Here is a 15,989-nt window from a genome sequence, read left to right as displayed (position 1 = left end):
ATGAGGTACTTTGCATGCAAGCCTCAGAACAAGAGGTGGAATTTACATGGAGGCAAATGATGAAATGGAACAGCAGGAGAGCTTTTTACACATGCAGGAGGTCTTCAGCAGGAGGAGCAGGGGGAGATGGGGACAGGAACAGGCACATTTTCTCCCACAGATAGGCTGGTAATTAAGAAAATTGTAGTAAATTACAGGGCGGGAGGATTGGCCGGGCTGGTAATGAAGCCTGATATCTTATAAGGAGAGAGAGAGTTGGAGGCTAAACATGAGGGAGGCTGGCTGCAAGTGAACACAGGAAGTGAGAACAAGGGCAGCTGACCTGGACTGGAGAAGTGCATCAGCTGCTGTTAGTGTAACCTGACAGTTTTTCTCTGTTGAGTTTTTCTGAACATCATCAGGGACAACAACACAGAAGAGAGGCTGGATTCAAACCATCACTTCCTGGTGCAGAAGAGCCCAGAAACTGAGCCACTGAGTCCCAACAATGTCTTGTAGGTGAGTGTCTGTTTTTTAGTGTATATGCTAAAAAAACAACCCCAACAAAGATCACTTCCCTTGACTTGTATTTAAATTTTTTCAACTCTTGTCACTGGTCTTTGTAAATGTTTTTTTCTACATTTGACATTTGCTTTCCTATCAGTAAAGTAAGTTTAGGAATGTGTGATTAGATTAAAATCCTCTATAACAGTACCTATGATATTATATTGCAATATTGCTATCTTGATATTATGGAAACATTTTGCTGCGATGTCAGACAAATAAAAAGGACATGAAAAGAATATTGTTATAAAAAGTTGTTTTTCATGTTATAACAAGATATTTTAAGGTTATTACAAAATACAAACTTATGTTATAGGAAGAAACTTGTTATTCTATTTAACTTGTTAAAACATGGGAAGTTTCATCTTATAATGTGATATCTTATTGTTATAACATAATTGATTAAACTATAAGTTATCATGTTATAACATAATGTTTCGATAATATATTGTTGTTAGAAGAAATGTTTTGTAATAACATGAAAATATCTTGTTATAACGTGAAAAGTTTCACGTTAATTTTCTGGTGTGGCAGCGATTTGTTGCCGTATGATATACTAAATGTTCTGAGTAAAAACTTAATTGCACTCATTCAACAATAATTCTAAAATCTAATAATTACAGTGCCTTGCAAAAGTATTCACCCCCCTTGGTATTTTTCGTGTTTTGTTGCCTCACAACCTGAAATTAAAATGAATTGTTTGAGGGTTTGCATCATTTCATTTGCAGAACATGCCTACAACTTTGAAGATGTGATTTTTTATTTATTTATTTATTTATTTTTTGAGAAGCAAACAACAAATAGGACAAAATAACAGAAAACCTCAATGCGCATAACTATTCACCCCCCTAAAGTCAGTACTTTGTAGAGCCACCTTTTGCAGCAATTATAGCTGTAAGTCACTTTGGATAAGTCTCTAAGAGCTTGCCACATCTAGCCACATGGAGTTTTGTCCATTCCTCAAGGCAAAACTGCTCCAGCTCCTTCAAGTTGGATGGGTTCTGCTGGTGAACAGCAATCTTCAAGTCTGACCACAGAGTCTCAATTGGATTAAGGTCTGGGCTTCGACTTGACCGTTCCAACACATTTAAATGTTTCCCCTTAAACCACTCAAGTGTTGCTTCAGCAGTATTCTTAGGGTCATTGTCCTGCTGGAAGGTTAACCTCCATCCCAGTCTCAAATCACTGGCAGACTGAAACAGGTTTTGCTCAAGGATATCCCTGTATTTAGCACCATCCATCTTTCCCTCAATTCTGACCAGTCCTCCCAGTCCCTGCTGCTGAAAAACATCCCCACCATGTGTCACTGTGGGGATGGTGTTCTTGGGATGATAAGATGTGTTGGGTTTGCGCCAGACATAGCGTTTTCCTTGGTGGCCAAAAAGTTCAATTTTAGTCTCATCTGACCAGGGTCTCCCACATGCCTTTTGGCAAACTCAAAACGTTCTTTCTTATTTTTATCTTTAAGTAATGGCTTTTTTCTGGCCACTCTTCCATAAAGCCCAGCTCTGTGGTGTGATGCTCCAGTCTCTGCTGTGGAACTCTGCAGCTCCTTTAGGGTTACCTTTGGTCTCTGTGTTGCCTCTCTGACTAATGCCCTCCTGGCCCGGTCCGTGAGTTTTGGTGGCCGGCCCTCTCTTGGCAGGTTTGTTGTGGTGCCATGTTCTTTCCATTTGATGATGATGGATTTGATGGTGCTCTGGGGGATCATCAAAGATTCTGATATTTTTTATAACCCCATCCTGACTTGTATTTCTCAACAACGTTGTCCCCGACTTGTTTGGAGAGCTCCTTGGTCTTCATGGTGTTTTTTTTTTTTTTTTAGTGGTGCCTCTTGCTTAGTGGTGTTGTAGCCTCTGGGGCCTTTCAGAAAAGGTGTATATATACTGACAGATCATTGCACACAGGTGGAGTTTATTTCACTAATAATGTGACTTCTGAAGGTAACTGGTTACACCAGAACTTTTTAGGGGCTTCATAGCAAGGGGGGTGAATACCTATGCGCACGCCAATTTTCAGTTTTTCATAAAATATTGATGATAATAATAATAATAATAATAATAATAATAATAATAATAATATATGTATATATATATATATATGTATATATATATATATATATATATATATATATATATATAGATATAAACCACAATGGAAACTTGATATTTTAGAGGTGCAGACAGAGGAGGGAAGGAACAGAACAACATGTGCAGTAAATTCCTCTGAACACACTATTAGATGCATTGCAACAGTCTGATGTGTTGCAACACTTAAAATGAGTGACCAAATCTAGGAAACATCTTCATTGCCAAGGTGTGAGAAAAAATAAAAGCCTGCGTGTGTGTGTGGTGTTTGGTGTGTGTGTCGTTTGGCACACTGCAGCTTTCATCCTGCAGCCTGCGACGTGAGGCTGAGTCGTGTGAGGAGGGAAGAGAAGCCAAACCAGACTCAACTGTTAAACATGAATATGAGAGGAGAGTGATGCAAACTGCAATAGCTGACGCTAACCACGACGAATGACACCTGCAGTGCTGTGTGGTGTGTGTGTGTGTGTGTCTGCATGTGTGTGTGTATATAGAGGTTCGGGGTGGGGCTTCAGTGCTCTGTATATATTGCAGTTTATTCCACTTATTCTTAGCTTTTTACCCAAAGTTCACCCACACTGCCATCATAACCTTTACACATTTTTGTGTATTTGCACCAACATTTAGTTTTCATGAATTCAAATATGTCCTCTTGAGCCGGTTGAAGGTGAACATAATTTGCAAGTTAAATGTAGGTTGTAAACTGTGTTTGTCTGTGGCATATGTTAAACATGTTGTGTTTGTATTATGAGGAAACACTAGTGTCTCTTGCAAGCCTCTGCTTGCCTCTTGTGATACCAGGGATTAACATTAAAACACAGACCAGGATGCACCAATAAAGATTAATTCAAACTAGGACTGGTTCTTTGAGAGTTTAGCAAAAATGAATAAATCCAGATTTAAAATTAAGCAGTGCTCTGCTGCACACTTAAAAACTAATCTCAGTTTAATAAATCCTACTTTAGTGATGTAAACTTAAATGGATAGTTCACCCAACAATGAAAATTCAGTCATTATCTACTCACCCTCAGCCTGATTGAGGGTCAGGTTTAGTTTTTTAGTCCATGAAACACTGCTGGAGTTTCGCAGGAAAACTGCACTGCAAAATCTCAAAAACATAGGAAGTGAATGATGACCAGTTTACAGATGGAATAAAACAACATAATAAAACATAAAATGCCTCCACGTTTTCCTGTGAAACTCCAGCAGTGTTTTGCAGACTGACAAAATAAATCCAATCCTCAATCAGCATGAGGGTGAGTAGATAATGTATGAATTTTCGTTTTTGGGCGAACTATCCCTTTAAATTAAATAGCATTTAATCAGTAAGGCGATGCTTACATGGCCAAATCAAAATAAATAAATAAAAACATAATTCTGAGTGGTGGACCTAGCTGGATAGTATAAAAGAGGCCTTTTATAAAAGACCTTTTGGCTGTTTTGTTTTCCTTAACACAACAATGTTACATTAATTGTTATGTAACTAAAAAACAACCAAACAAAATAACCGTTATGTCGTTTGCTAGCTTGCTAAGCCCCGCCCACTCCGGAAACAATTCATCGCTCTCCGTGGTTAGCTGTATATACTGGTGGCTTCAAGGCGCCTCCTTCTCGTTTTCAGCTGTTAGCAAACAACAGAAAAATGCTGAAACGCTGCTTTGAGGTGGGATGCGCTACCAGCAAGGTAAAGAATCCAGAATTAAGGTTTTATAAGATGCCGAACCCAAAAACTTAAAAATAAAAAAGTTGTATTGTTGGCTAGAAAGGCTAACGCTCTGACCTTTGCTAGCTATCTAGTTGAAAAGTTAGCAAAATGTTATATTGCTTGCTAGATAGCTAAAAATAAAATGGTCATATTGTTTGCTAGCCTGCTAAAAAAGTTAACTTAACATTTTATTGAAAAAAAGCAAAATGTTATGTTGTTTGCTAGCTAGCTAAAAAGTTAACTCAACATTATATGGTTGTTAGCTAGCTGAAAAGTTAGTTAGCCTAGTTAGCTTATGAGAAAAACTTGTTGGCTGAATTATCAACTGGAGTGAAAGAAAGAAATGCTTCATAATGTTATGTTGAGTTTATTTTTTTTATTTTATTTTTTTTAAGGAACTTTATTTTCCTCCATCCATCTCAAGAAGACACCTGTTTTTAAAGGTAAACCTCCCCAGGAGTAAGTTTAAAGTTACTGGATCACATTTTGCTTTGTTTTGGTGCAACAGTTAAATTTAATCTAAGCTTAACAATGAATCTAATCAGACCGGTTTAAATTGAATCTTTCTTTGTTTTAACATACACATGTTAAGTTTAGTGCCACATAATTTCTTTGTTAAGCCATTATTTAATTAATCATTGTTGGTGCAACCCAGCCATTGTTTATCAGTTGTTGCCTCAGTAGTCTGATAATGAGTTCACAGCCTATAGTGTACCAGCTGAAAGAAGCTCCCTCACACACACACCCACACACACACACACACACTCACACTCACACATGTATATATAGAGGGGGGAAGGTTGAGCTGCAAATAAGGAAGTGTTCTGTGACTTTGACCTTTGTGTGTTGCATTCACATATACACAGACACTCACAAAAACACACACACTCTAACACACCTGGAAGTAAAGAACAAACAGCCAGCAAAAGCAGACAGGTGGGCAGGCAGAGGGGGAAACCTTTGCGAATGGTAGACAGAGAGACACTGTCTGAGCTTGTTTGTTTGTGAAGGAATTTTGTGGATTTTTAAAAATTTCTCTAACCAAACAGGAATTACCGGACAGACACTATCGCTCATTAATAACCGATTAGTGGAACAGCTTGAACCATCTCTGCTGCACAGAAAAGGGTGTGATGGAGCCAGACAAGGAACAAGTTCCCAGGGTTTAAGCCGACTCTGTTCTTAAATATGATGACTTTTTGTTTTAGCTGTCTTTAAAAAGAAAAAAAGAAAAGCCACATCTTCTATCTATGTTGGAGGAATTCCGGCCTGTCAGCTATTTTGGTTCCTGTCTTGCTTTCACTATTTTGTGAAAGGAGACGTAAAAAGGAAGGAAGGGGAGAGCAAAGAGAGAAGGAGGAGGAGAGAGAAGAGACGTATACGGTCTGAGCGTCTAGGCGAGTGTCAGTTGTTTTCAGAGGCAGCTGAGAAGAGTAAGTGTTGACCTGCTTTACTATTGGGACGGAGAAGATAGGCTGTATAGGAAGAGGAATTGGGTGGAGTAAAGTGTAGTAGGAAACAAAGAGGAGGAGAGTGCGGGCTAGTTTGAGGGTTGATAGTGAATGTGGAGTGATACAGATAGCGTTTTTATATTAGATTGATATGTAACTGCTAGAGGTAGAGTAAGTGTGTGAAAGAGCAAAAACATGAGAATGAAAGTGAGATAACCTCTATCTACGCGAGCATGCAGCTGTAAATTGAGGAAGTATTGAGGAACTGACAGGTTTCTTTGTAAAATTCAGAGATAAAGACAGAGAATACTGTTGCTTATGCTTTTGAGTCTGCACATGTGCAGGTAGAAGTGACTCTCACCAATCACTCTCCTTCTCTTTGGTGCCAGAAGAAGTGAAGAGACAACATGGTTCGGTGAGTCAAGCCCCCCGCTGGACACTCTAATTCTCCGTTAGTCAACTCCTGTTGTGTACTTAACTGCGTGTTTTGTGCAAGGCGTGATGACAACTTCTCTGTTTCCATTCCTTCTTCTCTTTCTTTCCCCAGCTGTCGACTCATCCTGCTCTGTTCCTCCATCATGTGATTTTTCATGCCTTGTGTGCTGTTCGTTGTCAGTTTGATTGTGTCACATATGATGTTTTACTGAGAAATACCTTTTTTTGTATCCTCAACGTTCAAGCTCTCTGAAGGTTCCCTTTACCTTGAGTTTATGGTTGTTTCCTTCTGTGACTGTGTGTGAAAATTTGTTCTCTGGTCGGTAGAGTGCTGAAAATATATACTCAAGTAAAAGTACTTGGGCTACAACTAATGATTATTTTCATTGTTGAATAGTCTGTTGACGATTTTATTGAATAATTGATTGGTTGTTAGTCATAAATGGTTAGAAAATGGTGAAAAATGTCTTCTCAAATGGCATGTTTTGTCGACAACCCAAACATGTTAAGTTTACTGTCATCGAAGAGTAAAGAAACCAGAATTTATTGTCACTTAAGTAGCTGGAATCAGAAAATTTTGACTGTGTTTCTCAAAAAAATACTCAAACTGATTAATCGATTATCAAAATAGTTGGTGATTAATTTAATACTTGACAAGAAATTTATGTATCAATGCAACTCTAAAAAGTCACTTCAATAAAAAATTACTCAAAGTACAAGTTTATTTCAGTTTTAATATGTTTTTGGGGTTACTACAGTCATGAAGGCACTGTGAACGGTGAAGTTAGTATTACATTTTGGTTAGCTGCTTTCTCAAAGCCCAGCAGACCCTGAGCTACAAGATAAGTTAATGTCAGTAACATCAAAGATTAATGTCACACATGAAAAAGTAAAACAGCACTTTGAGGATACAAAAAGACAAATTCTAACAAATTTGGAATAAATGTATTGAATTTATGACCCCAGTATGTGCAGACTTTGAATTGTTTTACGCTCCCTTCCTCTACCTGATGAGAGCTGTAGAAATGTGAGCTCCCATTGCTCTGTTGTGTATAGGTACATTTTTAATATAAAAGGAGAATTAGAATAAATCAGAACATTGCTCAGGAAACTGCTGGCAGGTTGGTGTAGAGGTCCACTTAGATTTGCAGGCTGCTGTGCTGGTTAATACTGATGTACATGCATATACATGTGATAAACATGTTACATCTCTCTGAACAAACTTAATTAACATAGCTAACATTAGCTAGCTACATTTTCATCTACAGTATGTGCAAACTGTTTCAATGTACTTGTGGAGGTTTGAAGAGGAATTTTGTAAAGCAGAGGCTCAGCAGGTATTTCATCATTTTGGATTTTGGTATTAAAAAATTGTGGCCAGATGTGACCAGCGATCGTTGCCTCTTGTTCTGGGTTTTGCTCCATCATCATTGTGTCGTGGTCAAGAGACAGGTGGCGGTTACTTTAATTCCAGGCAGCAGTAACTTGTAAAGGTGCTCCTCACACACTCTCCCTCCCGCATTTAGAGCAGACAAGACGTAATGAAGGTGTAAATGACAAATGTAGTGATGTAAAAAGAAGATAACTGGGTCAAAAATATAAAAATGTAAAAAATTAAAAGTACAGCGAACCTGAAAAGAACCCATTCCTTTAAAAAAAAAATCTACTTTTTTACTCACGTCCATTACTCATTACTACTAATTATATTGTGATAAGAGAATCAATATTGTTGTAGTTTGGATATCATGATAGGGTATAAATGTTGTTTTTTTCCTGGTTTTAAAGGCAGCACAGTCATGTGAAATCTGTTCAGCTGTTCTATTATTTATTTAGCTTTACGCACTTATTGATTATATCTACATTGCTGAGGATTATTTATCAGAAATCTCATTGTGTTAATATTTTGTGAAAGCACCAATAGTCATCCCTATGATACTGCTGCAATATCAATATTGTGGTAGTTGGTAAAAAATATTGTTTGATTTTGTCAATATCATCCAGCCCTATTATACACAGTTGAGTTGTTCAGTCAACAGCAATGCATCCTATTCAATATCATCATACGTTTGCGCTATGTGAGAATTTATGGTATGTTATTTTCAAGATATATATCATATACCATGGAAAAGCCTAAAAATTGCAAGCCCTAATTACTACCCACCCCTGCATTTGATATATAAGTTCTCTTGTTCTAACCCAAAGTTGAAGTGAAAACATTTATTCAAGTGCAAATACAATCAAATTGTCAAACTGTGTGTATATACAGGGGTCCTCATACTTAAAAATTATATTTCATAGCATCACAAGCTTTATTTTGTACATTTTAATGCTACAACTGTGAGGACGAAAGCAATAATGTCTTAATCAGTGACTACAAATTGAATAATGAAAGCAGCAGCACGGGCTACAGGAAAGACATGTTATTTTGATGCTTTTTGTATTGGCAGCTGCATATTTAAAAAAAAAAAAAATAGGTTTTTAAATGGTGTTTTTGGGTTGTAGCTCAGATGCTGTGTGTTAAGCTTGACCACAGCACACTTTTTCCATCCTCAAAAGGCTCCAGGAAATGATTAGATAATAGATATTCAGTCTGAACTGATGCAATTCTGGTACGCTGAGCAACTGATGTCCATGATGTTGCTGAAAGGGTTTCAAGCTAGAGATTCAACTGATAAATTTGGGTGATATTTATGTAGATGTTCCGTATAATGTGAGGATTGTTGTATATTATATTCTGAGAAGCCGGCCTTAACTGGGTCATTGGCTAAGGTGATGACACAGGTGTTAGTGTAGCTGGGTTAATAATGTGATTAAAAGTGAATTAAATCATTTTTTTATGTTTTCTCTTTATTTAAGTAAAGTCAAGTAAGTCAACAGATACAAAACGTCTTACATGATAGATAGTTTGATAGTGATGATAGTTTTTTTTTTTTTTTCAAAGTTGGTCCTAATTTTTTTTTAAACCTGTTCCTTCCCCAAAAACATGTGGTAATGGTTTTTGTTGGTTTTCAATGAAACTGAACAATGGAGACAGGAACTCTTTACATTTACAAGCACTTAATCAGCACGTAACTGGGAAGATTATAAGAATTGTTGATTTTTTGTCAATCATCCGTTACTCGTTTCAGAATTAGACAAGACTGTGGAGAGACCTGCCTCTCCATCAGTGCTGGAAGACCTAAACAACCAAACTACTGTTAGATATCTATAAAAAAACACTCAGTTTGTTTGTACATTACCATTTTGTTAATGTGTGTATGAAGGCATATGTATTTACAATCTTATCTATTTGTGTGTGCACCAGATCTTTATACTGAGTCTATTTTGTGTAATGTGTCTAATCTGTGTTAATGCAGGTGGTTCCACAGAGACATCACAGGCCTGCAGGCTGAGGAAATACTGAAAACTCGAGGCATTCATGGCAGCTTTTTGGCTCGACCCAGCAAGAAAAACGTAGGAGATTTCTCCCTGTCTGTCAGGTAATAAAGTCTGCAAAAACACCTTAAATCTCTCCTTTGCTTTTCTAAATTCCACGGCTGATTAGAAATATTTTAATCTGTGCTGTAAACTCATCAGCGAGCTTCTTATACTTACCAGAACTTTAAAGCAGCGCATAAATGACACATGATTCTGGTAATATATAATATGCAGAATGTGATGGATTGTTGCAGCACAGGGTTGGTTCAGCTCAGTGAACCCTGATGCAAACAATGGACTCTTACCGTTACTGTATTTTATCTAGTTGTATTTACTTTTTAAATTATTCTGCCACCTATAAACTTTATTACAAAACTCCTTTACAACTGTGTGAAGAAGAGATAACGTTGGCATAAGCTGATAATGTGAAAATTCTCACTTTGTACAGACGGAAATCAAACTTTCCACTTACTCTCTGTGTTTGCACAATAAAACCACACCCTGTATTTATGAATGTGTTACTACAGCATGCAACGGTTCATGTGAAAGATAGAATTCTGTCAGAATAAAATAATGCTCATTACTGGAAATGTTGATTTGTTTTGACTGATAAGATGTTTTCATGCTTGTTTGGAAGGTGGGAAGTGTGCATGGCTGAAAGTTGCATACTGACCACAGTACTACAGTCTGTAGCTCAAAGAGGAAAGAGTCAATTTTTGTACATATACTGCACCCGTACTGATGCACCCAGCTGAATTTACTGTATCTCTGTATATATTAATAGGCAATGCCCCTGAGAGATGTCAGGGTTATATTAATGTAGATGTACAGTATAGCATGAGAATTACAGACGCTGTGTGAATATTTCTGTTCAGGCCTTTAAGTCAGGCAACAGTGAAGATGTTGATTTGTTTACTCTGAATGTAGGAGATCGGCAAGTTATTGATCACAGAACAGCAGTCTGTAGTTCTAAAAGGTAAAAGCAGAAATCAAAATGTAGATCTTCTAGTGATTAGATTTCCTGATTAATTGACCCCCAAAGTGAAAAGACAAATATCAGCATTTAATACTCACCCTACCTTCTTACCATTATTGAAAGTTAAAAAGACACCGTCGGTGCTTTTCTCCGCAGCCTTTAACCTACATGAATGTGGTGTGTTCACTTTGTCAGAGACTTCTAAGGGGTTCCCAGATGTGTTCATGTAAGGACCCTGTAATAGATGCACCCAGTTTAAGAATATTCTTCTTGTATTCAGAATCCCTAATGCATATTTTATGAGGTTTAAAGACAATGAAGTCTTCATTGTCAATTAATGATCAAACTTCACTATAAAGTACAATCAATCAAAACAAACTCTATTTCTGCCCTTGTAAGACTGTCAAAATATTAGATTTTCACTGCACACGATCACAATATTTCGCAAAATTTGAAAAAGTAATGCTTTCAGTGAAATTCCACTGTTTATTGTGCATTATGTGCCTTTTTTGGCAAATTAATGACACTCAAAATACGAGTGTAGGGAGGTGGAGAGAGAGTCTGTAACCATAACTGTAACGAATCTAAGAGCTTACAGGATCTTTAAGGAGTACCGTGTTACAGTATTTACTTAGTACTATCATATGTGTGTTATTATCATGATATCAGTATTTCATTATTTAATTACCACAGTTATCTTTAATACTGGTAGATGGCAACACCCTTATTATAAAATCATTGTTCTAAGTATCATGCTGCATGGAGAAACACGATGGACTGTCATTTGCAACATGTAGTTGAAAATCTTAAATCTTGGCTCTGAATTGTACCACCACCTAGAAAAGAATGCAGAATCTTTAACGTTTGCAACAGCTGCATTAAAACTTCCTGGTCCTAAATAATTAGAGGAAGCACCAAACTCAGAAAAGTTCTTTTATTAATCACATGAAAGTGGGAGAACTACTGCATTAACTGTCCGTGTATGGTGGTGGCTGTTTAGCTCGGTTGGTAGAGCGTCTGTCCCATGTATGGAAGCTGTCAATCCTCTGCAGCCGCTGGTTCAACTCCTACCTTGGGCTCTTTGTTGTGTGTCATCCCCTCTCTCTTCCCCCCCTTTCCTGTCTACTCTTCAGCTGTGTAATTATGAAGTTAATATTTCTTTAATGATGTTGGATTTAACTTCAATCTCACTTTTAAATGTGTTTTCAGGTAAAACAGTTGATCATGTATTGATCATGCTAACAGCTACAAAATGATAAAAAACACTAACACAGACTGTGAATGCTCTTTTTTGCTAGTATGGATATGAAATAAGTCTTAAATTACATTTGCGATGGTCTCAAAAAAGTCTCTAAAGGTCTTAAATTTAACCTTCTGAAACCTCCAGAGACCTTTAATAAAGCTTTGTGAGGATCTGAGATAGAGATCTTGTTATCACTGTCATCAGGAATTTTGTCGTTGATGGCTTTTTTTTTTTTTTATTATTATGTCAGGGTGGGCGAGCTGGTGACCCACATCCGCATCCAGAACACAGGCGATTATTACGACCTGTATGGCGGGGAGAAGTTTGCCACCCTGTCAGAGCTGGTGGAGTACTACACGGCGGAGAATGGCATCCTGCAGGACAAGGACGGCACCATCATCGAGCTCAGATACCCCCTGAACTGCTCTGACCCCACCACAGAGAGGTGTGTGACTTCACTGTTTAACTCCCTGTAGGTTAATGCGGCCCACACTCACCAGCTTCTCACAGCTGCCTCCACCTACACTTGGGGGGGGGTGCAACAGTGTTTGGTTACGAGGTGGTTAAGTCATCCGTACCCAGCTATGATTAACATTATTTCCTCTGTTTATTAACAGGGGGTAAAAAGTGTAGGTGTGATATTCCATGGGGTTTAAATAGTTTCCTCTGGGGAAACTGTAGTCGCTTTTGAGTAATTTTGGTGTAACACCATCTTTATCAGAATGTGAGTCAGTGAAAATAATAAACACCCACACTCCAGACTAGAAAAGCCCACAGCTGTCGAGGCTTCATTCTTACATCTGCCTCCCTGCTGCAGCTTGTGGATCACATGTAATCATCATAAGTACAGCTTCTCAAGTACTTTATTAAAGTACAGTTGCACTTTTTTTTAATATTTGCATTTTGTGAGACTTCATACTTTTTTTTTAAATTAAAGATTCTCTCCAGCCATGTGTATTAAGACACATAAAAATACTTGGTCTGGTTTTTCACCACAAAAATAGCTGTTTACATTATCTGTGCAAGCAGCCGTATTTGCATTCAATGTTAGGCAGCAACCTTGAGTAACCATAGTAGTTAGGAGGGTATAAAGGGCAAGAGAGTCCACATGTGGAGGAGGTTGGGTGGATAGATTATAGCTGCCAGATTTAAAGTTTTAGTTACATTATGACATGTGACTTGCGTACAGTGTTGGGTGGCTAGTTACAAATTATGGAACACGTGTAATTGTAATCTGTTCCTGAGAAAATTAGGGGGTAGATTTAAATAATTTTTTTTTGTAAATAACTTAGATGTAGAATATCACATTCATTCCGTTGTCTTTTCGCTGCACAGGAATGCCTTGGTTTGACAAATTTCTGGACAACCTGGGTCAGAAAACCCGCTGAGACAAATTTGAGTGTAGCACCATCAAGAGTCAGATGGCTCACAACGAGCTGTCTACGTCTCAGCAGGCTCCATGAATTGGTCAATATGCGCTCAAGAATTGGAGGGTTAGTTTTGATTGGTTCTGTGGGTTGAATTGGCGCCAAATTAGTCAAATCAACACATTTTGCTCCAGATATTGTTAGGAAAGTAATCAGAAAGTTGGCGGTTCCCTGTAGCTCAGTTGGTAGAGTGTGCGACACGTTTACTGAGGCGATCAGTCCTCTGCAGCGGCCGCCAGTTCAGCTCCAGCCTGTGGCTCTTTGCCTCATGTCATCCCCTCTTTCTCTACCCCAATTCCTGTCTGCAAAAAAACAAAAAAGTAATCAGAAAGTTATCAGATGTTTTACGTAAGTACATACTTTGATGTAGTAATTAAAATAGTCACACTACCTACCTAACACTACCATTTTTAACAGGGTAACTAGTAATCAGTAACCTTTCCATCACTGCTGATGTAACATAACATACATACTACTACTTAACTGAAAAGCCGCTTTTCACCGTATATGAACTGTAGATTTCCACTCTCACATCACACGTGCATAAGTTACTGGACCATGATTGGCCTCCGGACCAGTTTTGATGTCACAAAATTATGCTGGTACAAACACGTGTCAAACGCAGCTTCAAAGTTAGCACAGAGAAACTTTCCATTTTCAGCGGATGAGACTGAGAACAGCTTTCTCTGCACACGCATTGTTATACACAGTGAAGGTCAAACATCACAGTGAGGTAATGACAAATAAAACACCTTTTTCTGCATGGAGGGGGGGTGTTAACTTTTCCAGCACATTATAATGCAAGACAAAACTAAGCAGAACGAACCATCGCACATAAAACTAACAGATAACTTTAGATCAACAAGTGAATATAACAAAAATGAAGAAACACTTATTCATTAAAAATAGTACTTTTACTTCCTATTCCTATGTTTCTGTCTTCATATAAATTGAAAAATGAAACCAAACTTCTTTCATGATTATTAGCCTTTACGATCGTCATTATTTTCAACCATTCAGCAAAATCAGGCATTATCTGACTCTTTCAACGGTGGAGAATCATCCATGACGTGGCAAAAAAACTGTACATGCAAGTTCAAAAAAGGGGAGACCAAAGAGCATTTCCACCTAAAATGACGCACACTTACAGCGGTCCTATTTTTCCCCAGATGGAAATATTGTGCTTTTTACGTCAGTGTGGTTTTTATATCTGCCAGCTGTAGTTACTGGTTGCTTTGCAGATTAAGATTTTACGTTCCACACAAGATAAATTCATTGTGTATCATTATGTTGGGAAGTTGTCTTGTATCTTTCCCAACATGCCAATCTCTTCTACTCATCCTTCGAACCATCCCATGACTCATTTGTACCTTCAGTCCCACTCCTTTAATAATAATAATAACAGTGGCAGTAATGAAGGAAATTGCACAAAGGTGTATAGCAAAGATGGTTAAAAAAAGCAAAAACCATGACAAACAAAAAACAGAACATAAAAAACCCACACAAAGAATACATGCAGCTACACATATTGATCTGTACTTGTCTGTCTTGCTGCTTTTTGATAAAATAAAAACTTTATTGATCCCACAATGGGGAAATTCACATATTACATCAGCTCAAAAAAGTACAGGTAGAAAAAAATATATATGGATAATTGTGCAGGATAATTTCACACATGTTGTAAATACACACACGGTGTGTAGCGTTATACGGAGGGAAAAGAAATGGAAATAATATTGCCTTGTAGATGGATAATTTCACAGAAAAACAGATATTTGGATTGAATTGCACTGAGTACAGGAAATCAAAAATACACAGAATGAGTCACAGGATGAAAATACTTCTGAACAGAATGATTTAACAGTGAACTGCGTGATATTGAGTGGTAGAAACTATGTTCAACTTTTTCAGTAGTATAGTATATGATCATACAGATCATGTTATTTGTCCAGGATTCTGGACGCATTACAGTTCTCAAAACAGTAATGCTTTTCATTCAACATAAGCACACAGTATCTTGTATTTGGGATATTTTAAATGGTAACATCAGTCTTTAACAGAAGCTTTTCTTCACTACATAAAACTGTGCTTTTGCAGGACTTTTTCTTCTTTTTGTATTTGTATTTTTACTGATAGCAGCTGCCAGCATTTTGCAAACACCCCTGTTTGCTAAATATAGTTACTAGATAATAATTAGTAGATAATTTTCCAGCGCCTGTCTGTTTGCATGCAGGGCCCTACACATCAAAGACTTCCCCAGACTTTTTCTCTAAATAAGATAAAAATCGCAAGCTGTTTGCTATTTGTCAAACATATATATTTTAAAAAAAAACAGCTTCCATCGTTCATTTGACTTCCACAACATTATTGCTGCTGGTGGTATTGATTTAGTAGGAGGTGGTGTTTAGTTGCTGATTTGAGAGTTTTTCTTCCAGCTGGAAACATTGTGCAATTGTAGGCTGCTTAAAGTAGGTTAATGTCCAAGTTGTAGTGATAAACTCGTACAGTTCCACTCCTTTTATGAGTCAAGGAGGACACTACTTTCTATCGTGTGTGTGTGTGTGTGTGTGTCTGACTGTGTACTTCACCCTAGCTGGAAGCTCTACCCTCTGCCCCCCCGTCCTTCTCTCTCTGTCAGTTGTTTAACTTCCCTTTTGTTGCTGCGGTTGGAAACTTTAAGTTTTGACACTTTTGAAAGCAATGGC

At 37.6% G+C, this 15,989-nt stretch overlaps 1 protein-coding gene across 3 annotated transcripts in view; it reads left to right on the top strand.

The window, feature by feature from the left end:
* The first annotated feature begins 225 nt into the window (after positions 1 to 225).
* The window catches only part of ptpn6 (protein tyrosine phosphatase non-receptor type 6), a 31,240-nt gene continuing 15,476 nt past the window's right edge, over positions 226 to 15,989 (top strand). Inside the window, exons 1-4 of one of the 3 annotated variants that reach the window (XM_084727263.1) lie at positions 5,293 to 5,768; positions 6,179 to 6,201; positions 9,578 to 9,700; positions 12,108 to 12,302. In XM_084727263.1, coding sequence (XP_084583389.1) covers positions 6,194 to 6,201; positions 9,578 to 9,700; positions 12,108 to 12,302 — 326 coding nt within the window. In that variant the 5' untranslated portion in view covers positions 5,293 to 5,768; positions 6,179 to 6,193. Of the gene's footprint in view, positions 499 to 5,292; positions 5,769 to 6,175; positions 6,202 to 9,577; positions 9,701 to 12,107; positions 12,303 to 15,989 lie in introns of those variants that run through there. The other 2 variants (XM_084727262.1, XM_084727261.1) reach the window with 2 other exon arrangements.

The sequence above is a fragment of the Lutjanus erythropterus genome, chromosome 9, assembly GCF_056507025.1.
Source record: "Lutjanus erythropterus isolate fLutEry1 chromosome 9, fLutEry1.hap2, whole genome shotgun sequence".
Lineage (NCBI taxonomy): Eukaryota > Metazoa > Chordata > Actinopteri > Lutjaniformes > Lutjanidae > Lutjanus > Lutjanus erythropterus.
The sequence above is the reverse complement of the archived record's forward strand: the minus strand, read 5'-3'. Positions and strand labels throughout refer to the sequence as shown.